Genomic DNA, 12,616 nt, shown 5'->3' with positions numbered 1-12,616 from the left:
GCCCCTGTCAGCAGGATTACACTGAAGATCAGAATCAGTTTCTGACTTAAGACTTGTGTTCTGATTTTGTATTTTAAATGGCATAATGTAATGCACGTGAGGAAATAGCCGTTAGGTAATTAAAAGCCTATAAATATAGGATGCCTCTCATGTGTATTGATGAAGTTTAAGTGATTAATAAGAATTCTCTTCATTTTCCTCAAAGTTACATTCCTCCCTTTGTGTGTGTTTTTGTCTTTACAATCTTAGCTTTGCAAGAACGTGTGGAACACTTCTACACTCTAATTGTGGAACAATTTAGAGCGTCATCTTCCCTTATTTGAGTGGAACTCGAGGGAGGATGTGGGGTCATTTCTCGTTGGTGAGTGAAGCCAAAATAGAGGTTGACCAAGGCTGGCCTGAAAACCAAGAATTGGTTTCTTGGGGTGATTGGTGGTTGATTTGTGCGAGTTTGAGTGAATCATCCTCCACGTAATTGAGAGGACTGATTGTGTGCAAGATTAAGAGTCCGGAGGACCCAATCTTGGTGCAAATTGGTATCCGCTAAAATTTTACTTCGGCCCATGACCCAACCCGTAGATTGCAATTATTTTTAGAAATTGACCCGCCATTTATATTACGGGTTAACGGGTCGGGGCGGGTGGGTCGGGTTTTTTTGAACAGCCCTATTTAAAATACATAAAACACTCCAAGATCACTAAATCAGTTTCTGATTGGAATAAAAAAGTAAATAAAAATTTATCATTTATTATTTTCCGACTAAATTACGACTAAATTTAAGTCGGAAAAATTAACGACTATTTTTCGACTAAAATTCGGTCGGAATTTAGTCGGTAAAAGAAATTTCAAATTTAGTTGACCCAAATTTATCTAAAGTTATTTTCTTGCATTAAGAAATTTTAGTTTACCAAATCTATTTTTAGTAATTTTGTTCGACTACTTTTGTTCAAGTAATAATATACTAATATTATACTAATACGCGTATTAATATACACTAATACAACTAATACGAGTAGTAGTAGTAGTAATAATAATAATAATAATAATAATAATAATAATAATAATAATAATAATAATAATAATACACTAATAAAACTAATAATAAACTAATACGATTAATTATATACTAAATAACTAATAAAGTATTAATAATACACTAATACGAGTAATTAATAATATACTTATGCAACTATACTTCTTCCGTTCCCCTATACTTGCTATATTTGATACACCTAAACGACTAATAATAATAATAATAATACTAATAATACGACTAATTACATACCAATACTACTAACAATACACTAACACAACTAATTACATACTGATCCTACTAATAGTACACTAATATAACTAATTACATACTAATACTACACTAAGACGACTAATTATATATACTAATGCATTTAATAATAATAATAATAATAATAATATAAAGAGATACTATACATTATACCACTACTTCTCCCTCTACGAAAAATCCCCTCTGGTTTTCCCATACCCGTATGGATGGACTCGTCGTGGCTAGAGGGGGAGGACGGCCGAGAAAGGAGGCGGCAGTGAAGGATGTTGAGTCACCCACCAAGGTCAGTGTTGTGCGACAGTGGAAGCAAAGATCGAAAACAATAAAGAAAACAATAAAGATTTAAAACAAAACAATAAAGAAAAAATCACACCGAGAAATTAACGTGGTTCACTATCAATGAGATAGCTACGTCCACCGGCACTGAGAATAAACTTTTCACTATAAACTGGAAGATTACAAGATGAACACAAGACACCACAACAATGGCTCTTCAAGCTTTTCTCTCTTAGTTTCTCACTTTGTGCTTTGCATCGCATCATCTAATTCTAATTACATGGGGCCTTTATATAGTATACATCATAATAAAAAGAAATTAGGGTTAAGAAAATACAAAAGAAACTGTCAAAAACTAAGAGTAACCCGCCAAAAACGTGCCAAAAACCAACTTCCCGCAAAAATCGCAGTACTCCGCGGCCCGGGCCTCCGCGCCCCGCGTAAAACTCCGCGGCCCGCACACAATCTTCTACCTGGCGACCTGCTTTATCCATTTCCCAAATCTTCATCCCATATAATGACTTGTTCGAGTCACTATATTTCAACAGTGAGCACCCAATTGACCTTGGACTGCACTAGGGTCAATAGTTTTGAGAATGAACCAAACCCTAATCTTCAAATGAAATTGGGGGAAATCTGCCCAAGTGTCGAAGGTAGCAGAAGCCGTACACGGTGGGCCGATATTATTCAAAACCAACCGGAGCAACCTCCAGAACACCGGTATGAGGCTGGCAAGTGTATCGAAGTACCTGATCCAGAAGATGTGAGAAGGCTGCCTGCGCAAGTCGCCAGTAATGAAATGCAACAGCCCTCGAAACAACCCACAGAAGGCCGGGACTAATCAGACCACCATAGCAACTGCCTCATCCGGACCACCACCAGGTAATCCCCCCCCATCCAGTCGAGGTATGTTCTATGAATGCGGCTTTTGGAGACTAATTATTACTCCCTCTAGGTCAATTCACTAAAAATGTCTAATTTCTATTTTTGTCATTTTTTTTACACTTTTACCCTTACTACAACAACACAACACCACATAAATATCAATATCCTTTATGGAAAAAGAGAGTTTTCCACTCACTTTTAAGTGGTCTCCCACCCCTCCTTGATTTTTGGTGCAAAACTCAAATGTACCATTCTCTATGAATAGGAAGGAGTATTTTGGTAAACAAAATACTATATATTAACAAAAAAAACAAGGATAAAATATCTATTAACAAAAATTTAAAATATATATTTCATTAATTCAAGATTAAGGTTTATACAAAGTAATCTAACCATACAAGAAATTACAAAAATATAATCTATACAGACACTTACACATAAAAATGCTCATAGATTAATAATACGATCAGCTATCGACAACATCAAAACCCGGCAACAAACTGTCCATACTTAAGACAAAGTTGAGAATACACCAGAATGTTGAAACATCTTTAGGGGAAAATTAGAAAAAGCATGATCAAATGGTTTCTCCAAACCATGACTTGCAAAGTCCTGTCAAGGAAGAAAATGGGAGAGTAATTTGCTACTTCTATACAGTTCACTGTTTCACAACAAAAAAATTGTTATCAAAATCGTCGGAAAGCATCTAAGAAATACAATCACGTCGTAAACATTGCAAAAATAAGACATTGAGTAATCGAATTTATCAACAATTGGATGAAAGAGAAGACGAAAACCCCATTTTGAGCAATACAATTAAAGAAATACAATCATGTTGATGTTTGGTGGTTATTATAGTCAGTTTAGTAATTGATTATATTATAACCGTAATAGCCAGATTTAAGTATTAAGCTTTCGCATTGGTTTAAATTAATCTTGCTTAATTAGCTGGTTACTTTCTGGTTGTTACAAAGTATATATAAATGGGCTTCGATAATAAAACTTAAGCTTATATATTATCCGATATCATGTCATTAGTCAAAAACTTAAGCTTGTAGTTAAACTTATCAAAACGATTGGTGGGTATGCTATCAGGTCGAATCATTTTTGGATCGATCATTTTTGAATTTTCAATCAGTTTGAGTGGATTCGACGTGTCTTGAGTTTTTTATAACACTAAAATTTTTATCAATAAATAAAAGGAAGTTTATTTTGTTTATATAAAAAAAATGAAAGATCTTATAAATATGACCAATATACTACTTTGATTAAGGCTTAAACATAGAAATGAAAACACAAAATATTAAAACTGACGAGAAATATAGGGTTTTAGGTGCCGACCAACAATTAGTGGTGTGGAATCGAAAAGGTCAACATATTTGGAAAAACAACTCAAAACGGCTGAGTTTGAGTTTCGTTTAAATTAAACCTAATTTTTTAGTTTTTTGGGTCGTCGGGTCAATTAGGAGTCAAAATTTTTTATCAGGTGAAACTTGACTACTTTACTTATAATTGAAATTAAAGTTCCAGAATAATGCATGAGCGAAAAAGTTGGATGTTGGATGAATAACAATGGACGAATAAGTTGCCTCTTGGTCGACAAGGGTGAAAAAGCCTTTTATACAAGTATATTTAAATAGATTGTGTTAAAAATAGTTAAAAACCCTCAACAAATACGACCATGGCTTGTAGTGGAATTGGGTCGATTCGGGTTGGGGAGGAACTTCATCGACATGTTGTTCGTTGTGGATTCCATAATGATGTTTACGTGTTGAATGCACTTGTAGACATGTATGCTAAATGTGGTGATATAGTGAAATCTATGAATGTTTTCGAAACGAGTCGCTCTAAGGATTTGGTTTCATGGAATTCAATGATTCTATGGTATATTCACCATGGACTTTTAGCCAAAGCAATGGAGATTTTCCACAACATGGTTAAAACTGGATTGGAGCCTGATCATGTTACAATATCAATAATTATCTCTAGAATTTCAGTGTTTATAATTGGAGCCCAAATGCACGGATGGGTTATTCGTAGAGGTCTAAATCGGAGCTTGCCTATCACAAAATTCTGATCGTTTTCTACTCTAACCACGGCCATTTGGATCAATGTCAATGGCTGTTTGCTCAAATGCCAGAAAAGGATATTGTCTCGTGGAATTCGGTCATTTCTGCACATCGAAATCCCCTCGAGCATTGACATGCTTTAAACAGATGGAGGAGACTGGTGCAACGCCTGATGCTATCACATTTATGGCTCTGCTATCAGCTTGTGCACAGTTAGGATTGGTGAACGAAGGAAAAAATTTCTTCTCATCAATGATAGAAGAGTATGAAATTACCCCGATCATGGAGCATTATGCTTGTCTGGTTAATCTTTACAGAAAGGTAGGAATGATCAATGAAGCATATGATATTATATCAAACAAAATGGAGTTTGAGGCTGGACCGACAGTTTGGGGAGCCTTGTTATATGCTTGTTTCCTGCACGCCGATTGTGAAACTGCTGAGCTTGCTGCTCGACACCTTTTCGAGTTGGAACCTGATAACGAGCATAACTTTGAACTGCGAATAAGGATATATGACAATCTTGGTAGATTAGAAGATTCAGATCGAGTGAAAATGATGATGATCGACAGAGGTTTGGATTCATAGATGTCATAATACAGAAAACTACTTGAATGTATCCAAAAATACCCATTAAGACACCAAATAGCATACAATAGCTTATGACGCTTATCCATCAATTATATCTCATTTCCATCACTTTTGTCCTCAAAACCAACTAGTTATACTAATCTTAATTTGTTACTTTAACCTTTAAGACCAAATTTCTTCTACACTTTAATTGTCATCTAATCACATGACTAATTAACACAAGACTCAAGTCACACTTCTTTCAAAGATTTTTGTAAAACTTATGTCATTATTACCCATCGACTTATTTTCATAGAAATAAACGTCATGATTACCCTTAGCTTATGGAGCATATTTTTCGATATTTGTTCGAAATAAATAATTAATTTAATGAATACCTTAATATTTTGTCTATTAAATAAAAAAGTTAAAAGCTCAGAATTTTAATGGAAATTTCACAATCAAAAATAAATAAAAGATTTAACCAGGTTTGGAAGATGTGTTAATAAATGAGGTTTCATATATTTGACTTTGCCGCACATCTAATATATAATTGATATGGCAAGAATCATATATTTTTCATGTACTGCCCAAAATTTTATTTATTAAGTTTGTGATCAAGTGGTTGCACTAATTACGGATCTGATGTGTTTACATGATATTATTAATTATAATAAAATAATCATTGGAACCATGTGTTTATATAGTTTTTGACCTATTTTATTATTATTTTTTAGGAAAAAATTACTGTGAATAATACAATTTTTTGTTAATTTTCCTACAATAATACCTACTATTGATTAACCATGAATAATACCAACTTTAGTTTATTAATTAATTTACTAATTTTTTTTTGTCTTATAATCACCTATAGTTTGATTTTGAACATGTTAGGGATTTTCTAGGAAAATACCCCTATAAGTTGGTATTATTCATGGTTAATTAATAGTTGGTATTATTGTAGGGAAATTAATTAAAGTTTATATTATTCACGATAATTTTTCCTATTTTTTATGATTAATTTATTAAGATTGTCATCAAGTGAGTGTACTAATTACGGATCTGATGTGTAGATATCACATGATCAATACATGATATTAATAATGCAGTATTTGATGTGTTTACATTAATGATTATTTGATTATTGCTAATTACTTATTGATCACAAATCAAAATCTTTTAAATAGACAAGTTGTTTACCATTCATTATTCACAAACCAAACACATAACATAGAAGTATTTGCTTGTCTGTTCTATCTCTTCCTGTTCTGTTACTCAATTTCCTGAAATTTGATAATGGATGTGGTTGGAACAACCTTGCATACTCTTTCTTTAGCATTGCGACGTCCTGAACTGAAACATATCCTTTCGATCTATCGCTGTGAATCCAAACTTGAAGAACTTCAAAACACCGTCGACAAAATCAAAAACGTGCTTCTTGATGCTGAAACCAAGCAGGAGCTCTCCTATGTAGTCCAACTATGGATTGAGAATCTCAAGGATGTTGTCTTTGAAGCCGATGATTTGCTCGATGAGTTTTTCACTCTCGTCGAGCAGAAGCAGCACATCAAGGCTGATGGTACAATATCCAAGAAGATGAGGCTCTTCCTTTCTTGTTCGAACCCTTTAGTCCTCGCTTACAAGATGTCTAAAGAGGTCGAGAAGATAGGGAATAACTTGAGTTCTTTTGCTGATAAGATATCATCTATGATGGAGTTTAGTCACGAGCCTATCAAGAATAGAAATCGCGAGACATGTTCTTATGTGGATGTAGTTGATATTGCTGAAAGAGAAGCCGACTTGGAGTATATTGTTGGTAAGGTTCTTGATTATGATGTTCAAAATGATGTTTCTTTCCTTCCTATTGTGGGTATGGGAGGATTAGGCAAAACTGCTCTTGCACAACTTGTGTACAATGATAAAAGGGTTCAAAGTGCATTTTCTTTGAGGTTGTGGCATTGTGTCTCTGATCAAGATCAGAAACAATTGGACTGTGACGATATTCTTCGTAAGATTTTGACTCTAATTACTAATGAGAATCATGAAAAATCCTCTGCAAATTGTGCAAAGTCAACTTCAATAAGAATTATCATCTAAGAAATATTTGCTTGTTTAGATGATGTATGGACAGAGAATTGCAATCAATGGAATGATCTAGTAACATTGTTGAAATTGGGTCAAAGAGGAAGTTGGATTGTGGTGACTACACGTTCAGAAGTGACTGCCAAGTTCATTGGATATGATTTAATGTACCAGCTCCAAGGCTTGGCCACGGAAAATGCGTGGAGCTTATTCGAAAAGATAGCATTTGGTTCAGAGCATTCTGACCATCATATTGACTTGGTCGAAATCGGGCATAAGATTGTTGAAGCCTGTGGTGGAGTCTCTTTAGTGTTAAGAGTAGCTGGAAGTCTTGTTTATGGTCAAGACAAGAAGGAGCGGAAAGAGTTCAAGAAGTTGGTGTATAGCCAACATGGGCAACGTTATCATAAAAATATTGAAGCTGAGTTATCATCATCTTCAATTCTCGTTAAAGAATTGTTTTAGTTATTGTGCCATATTTCCGAAGGACTATAGAATGCAAAAGAATATGTTGATAAGTCTTTGGATGGCACACAACTATGTTGTTCCGCTTTATGAAGGTCAGAGCATTGAAGATGCAGGTGAGGACCATTTTCTTATTTTGTTAAAGAGGTGTTTTTTTCAAGATATAGAAAAAGATTATGTAACGGGTGAGATATTATCGGTTAAGATACATGATCTTTTACACGTTATTGCTCAAGGTGTCGCAAGTATTGAGATTTATGTAGCGGATCCTTTTACATGCAACCTAAATAAAAAAGTTCGTCATATCTCAAACTCGAGCAACATAAATAGTAGAAAATACTCTTTGGGTAAAACTCGTGCTCGCTCGTACCTAGATAGTCCTGTAGCCAATCCTTATTTGGAGACTTTGGATAACTTTTTCGTTGAGGCATTAGTAGAAAATTGTTGGTACCTAAGGGCATTAAAATTGGGAAGATTAAGAGACAAATGTTTATCAGACTCCGTAGGTAAATTGTTGCACTTAAGATACTTAGATCTTTCACACAACAAAAAATTTCAAAGTGCTCCCAAATTCAATAACCAAATTAAGTAATTTAGAAACCTTAGTTTTATATGATTGTGAACACTTAAATGAGTTACCGAAAGATTTTAGTAGTCTAGTAAAACTTAGGGTCCTAAATAATTCAGGATGCAACTTAAATTACATGCCTAAGGGCATGGATAAGTTGACTTGTATTACCAGGTTGAGTAAATTTGTAGTGGGTGGTGGGAGTTGGAAGGAATGGTTTTGTGGGTTAAATGAATTGAAGTCTCTTAACAACCTCAAAGGCGACCTTTCGATTGATTTTGTTTGGCCTGATATTGTTCGAGAAGTCGAGAATAGAAAAAGTCAGTTCTATTTGAAGAATAAGAAACATCTCAATCACATTTATCTTCTCTTTGATGATTTAAAGAGTTTTACAAGAACCGACGATATGGAAACGATAAAATTAATGGAAGATTTACATCCACCTCTTAGTCTTCGAACTTTACAGGTAGATAATTACCCTAGTACGAGAATGTCAAGGTGGATATGTATTCTTCCAAACCTTGTAACTCTTATACTTTTTAGTAGTGATAGGTTGTTGTATCTGGAAACCTTTGGAAATGCACAAAATAAGTCAATCCTTCCCTCCCTTGAAAAACTTGAGTTAGTAAACCTATGGCAGTTGAGAGGATGGAGGGAAGGAGAAGATCTAATATCTTGTCTTCCTCGTTTGAAGATGTTGAAGATAAATTCATGTAATAAGTTGATGTGCATCCCATTGTGTCCCATGGTGGAAAAACTACATTTTATGGAATTCAATAAAACAATGAGAGGAATAATATATGGGGAGTTTGTGTCAGAATCTTCAAAATTAAGAGAGGTGCTAATAGATGATGTTGTTTGGTTGAATTCACATCCTATTCAGGCTTTTCAGTGTCTTGAAATTCTAACAATCTACACAGATTTGGAGGTGAAGAATTTCAGAGAAGTTGAGAAGGTGTTTCGTGGCTGCTCTTCTTCACTCCGATCTCTTAATATTAAAAGATGCATTCAATTGAGAAGTGTTGTGGCCGGAGGATTGGAGCATCTCTCTGCTTTAGAGACGTTAGAGATAGACGATTGTGAGAAAAAGAGGTATGAGATTGTGGTAAAATTGACATAGGCATCATGACTTGTTCATCCTTTCTTTCCTCCCTCCGCTCCTTGACATTGATAAATCTCCCAATGATGGTGAATTTGCCGAACTGGATGCGGTTCTTGCCTACTCTCGAAAACCTTGAAATCAGAAATTGCAGAAAGCTGAAAGCAATGCCGAATTGGATGCCCAAACTCACCTCTCTCAAACAACTTCATGTTGAGCATTGTTTAAAGAGCCTAACGAGAAATTGCAAAAAAGATCTAGAAGGAGAGGATTGGCCTTACATTCAACACATCCCCAACATTCAATTTAGAGGTCGTACTTGTCGGTATGCTGAAGGAGAGTCTTCTGATGAACTGTCTTCTACTGAAGAGTCTTGTAATGAAGATGATTGAATCACTTCCCAGCTCTCTTAGCTAGGGCCGTATCGTTTATTTTTTACCCTAGAGTGAAAAATAAAAAAAAAACTCTTAAAACTTTAGGGCGTAATAAATAATATGGTACTGGTTTTGTTTTGTATTGCTAATAATTAATATATTAACTATTTTATTAAAAAAACTAATAATTTATTCCATTACATAGCAAAAAAATGTAATGATACCTTAATTTATTTTTGTTAATATCAATTTTGTACATAAAGATATATTTTTTTGTGCTTAAAAAAATTTTGGGGCCCTAGGCGATTGCTCGCTTTGCTCTTGCTAATCGACAGACATGCTCTTAGCCTGTTTTCAGGTTAATTTTTCTTTCTTATATTTCAGTTTCTGTTTTTTCACTTTTAATTTCTCATACTGAAAACTAATCCAATTCAAATTGTAAATTAACAACAAAATAATTTGACATTGTTTTTCTACAACAAATTAATTCAACATCTTGGTGGAGCTCTTTTTATCTTCAAATGAAACTATTACATCTTGCTTAGCTTAACGTTTTTATGTAACCTACTTTTTCATGATCTTCTATTGACAGGTTCATATTATTTCCCCTATTTAATTCTGGATATTAATTCTAAATGATGTGTTCGCTATGTACGTAAATTATTTTTTTGTTCCTGTGTTTCTGATGCATTTTGAAAAATAAAAAGAGATTGTCACATGATAAGTTAATATAGAATGATGATGACTTTAACAGATTTCAATATAAATTTAAAAGTCAAATAATTTTAGAATTTTAAAAAATTCTTAAAAAATTAATATTTAGAAAATTCAATAAGAAATCATAATCAAAATTCAATACTAAAATCTGTAAACTCTATAAAAACGGAAGAGTACATCATAAATCCATGTATAATCCAATTAAAACATGTTCACATGGTTACATAAGAAAACGTTGTCTCGGAGAAAGAAAAAGACATGGTCACATGTACTATATTGTATATTCCAATAGCATGATTCCCGGATCAAAATCTTATTTTGAAAAATAATTAGAAATACCTACCGTGTAGAAGTATTAATTAGGAGTTGTTTACCATTCATTAAACACCAACAAAACACATTTACAGATTTACTTCTTTCTTGCAATTTGATTATGGAGGTTATTGGAACAGCTTTATCTGTTACTCAAACTCTTTTTTCAGCATTACAAAGTCCTGAACTAAACTAGATCCTCTCAATCTATGGTTATGAATCCAAACTTGAAGAACTCCAGAGCACTGTCAACATTATTAAGGCTGTGTTTCGCGACGCCGAGACAAAGCAGGAGCTGTCGAATGTAGCCCAACAATGGATCGAGGACCTCAAGGATGTTGTTTTTGAAGCCGATGATTTGCTCGATGATTTTGTCACTCTTGCCGAGCAGAAGCAGCATGTGAAAGCTAATGGTACAATATCTAGGAAGATGAGGCTCTTTCTTTCCCGTTCGAATCCTTTTGGTGTTGCTTACAAGATGTCTAAAGAGGTCGAGAAGATAAGGAAGAAATTGGACGGTTTTGCTTACAACAAGCAGTTTATGATGGAGTTTAGTCATGAGCCTATCAAGTACAGAAAGCCTGAGACATGTTCGTATGTGGATGTTGTTGAAATCGTTGGAAGAGAAGACGATTTGGAGCATATTGTTGGTATGTTGCTTGATTCTGATATTCAAACTAGTGATGTTTCTTTTCTTCCTATTGTGGGTATGGGAGGGCTAGGCAAAACTGCTCTTGCACAGCTTGTGTACAATGATAAAAGGGTTGAAACGGCGTTTTCTTTGAGGTTGTGGCATTGTGTCTCTGATCAAGATCAGAAACAACTAGACATTGATGGTGTTGGCCCTCTTAGGTTTTGATGATGACTTCACTTTAAATAAACAAATGTGTTTTAGAGATTGTTATGTAGGTCGAATATCCGATTTTACTAAAGTCGTTGATGGTACCTAAAAAGACTTGGTCAATGGATGTTGTACGTGTCAAAGTCAAAGTCAAAAGAGTCAGTATAGAAGATCACTTAGGATGTCAAAAGTGGATTTAATGTCTACTGTTCCAAAGTTGATAATCTGATTAAAGTTGCTGATGGAGACAGTGCAGTGTTCCCAACGATACAGGCACTACAAGAAAAGTTATTTTTAGCAACAGAAAAAGTCGTTGCTAAAAATCTGATTTCGTTGCTAAAAATGTTTTTTGCAACAAAGTACATTGTTGCGGGTACAGCCGTAGCGAAAGCTTTTAGCAACGACTATGGTTGTTGCAAAAGATATCTGTTTTTTGCAACGAAATCTGTTGTTGCAAAAAAAATGTCGTTGCAATTCCTTCAAACGTTTTTAGCAACAAAAAAGCTCGTTGCCAAATCTCTTGCATTTTTAGCTACAACTATTTTCGTTGTTAAATTTCTGTTTTTCACAACAATTCAAGTTGTTGCAATACATGATAGTCAATCTTTTACAACGACTTTACTGTAGGAAAAACAATGAAGTAAAATTTATTATTAATGTTTTTAGCAACAACTATTTCCGTTGCAAAAAACATACACATTTTTTGCAACAATTATAGTCGTTGCTAAAAACCAATTTTATCGTACAATAAACTAGACAATTAAAATAATAAATAATTTAATACCAACTAAACTAATATCACCGATTATCATTATATATTAATTCGTATCCCAAAATATCACACGTCCCAAATATTATCGTGTGTCAAAAATACACGTAATTCATATACATGTAACGTATAACCAATTTTCCAAAATAATTCTCCTACCATATACAAGTTTTCATGCAAAAAATTTACAAGTGATAGGCACTTTGCATTCTCAATCTCCATAGTTGATGCTTCAATTTCATCTGCTTCCATTGAATCTGACACCTCCGTTTGTATTGAATCTGCA

At 34.1% G+C, this 12,616-nt stretch overlaps 2 protein-coding genes across 3 annotated transcripts; both read left to right on the top strand.

Moving 5' to 3' along the window:
* Nucleotides 1–2,033: 2,033 nt before the first annotated feature.
* Nucleotides 2,034–12,092, top strand: LOC130806968 (putative disease resistance protein RGA3). 2 transcript variants are annotated; one of them, XM_057672237.1, is made up of 2 exons: nucleotides 2,034–2,461; nucleotides 10,954–12,092. In XM_057672237.1, the coding sequence occupies exons 1-2, from the start codon at nucleotides 2,374–2,376 to the stop codon at nucleotides 11,577–11,579; spliced, it is 714 nt and encodes a 237-aa protein (XP_057528220.1). In that variant the 5' UTR covers nucleotides 2,034–2,373; the 3' UTR covers nucleotides 11,580–12,092. The 2 variants fall into 2 exon arrangements, with proteins under 2 accessions (XP_057528220.1, XP_057528219.1); XM_057672236.1 differs by lacking the exon at nucleotides 10,954–12,092 and adding an exon at nucleotides 6,440–7,212 and having other exon boundaries at nucleotides 2,088–2,461.
* Nucleotides 2,459–5,811, top strand: LOC130806966 (pentatricopeptide repeat-containing protein At4g25270, chloroplastic-like). The gene is given in 3 exon segments (XM_057672235.1): nucleotides 2,459–4,533; nucleotides 4,536–4,649; nucleotides 4,652–5,811. Coding segments are annotated over 3 exon segments (972 nt in total). The 5' UTR covers nucleotides 2,459–4,145; the 3' UTR covers nucleotides 5,122–5,811.
* Nucleotides 12,093–12,616: the final 524 nt, after the last annotated feature.

Source organism: Amaranthus tricolor, chromosome 2 (assembly GCF_026212465.1).
Source record: "Amaranthus tricolor cultivar Red isolate AtriRed21 chromosome 2, ASM2621246v1, whole genome shotgun sequence".
NCBI classification, from domain to species: Eukaryota; Viridiplantae; Streptophyta; class Magnoliopsida; order Caryophyllales; family Amaranthaceae; genus Amaranthus; species Amaranthus tricolor.
Note: the sequence above shows the minus strand (reverse complement) of the source record. Positions and strands in the feature narration are given on the sequence as shown.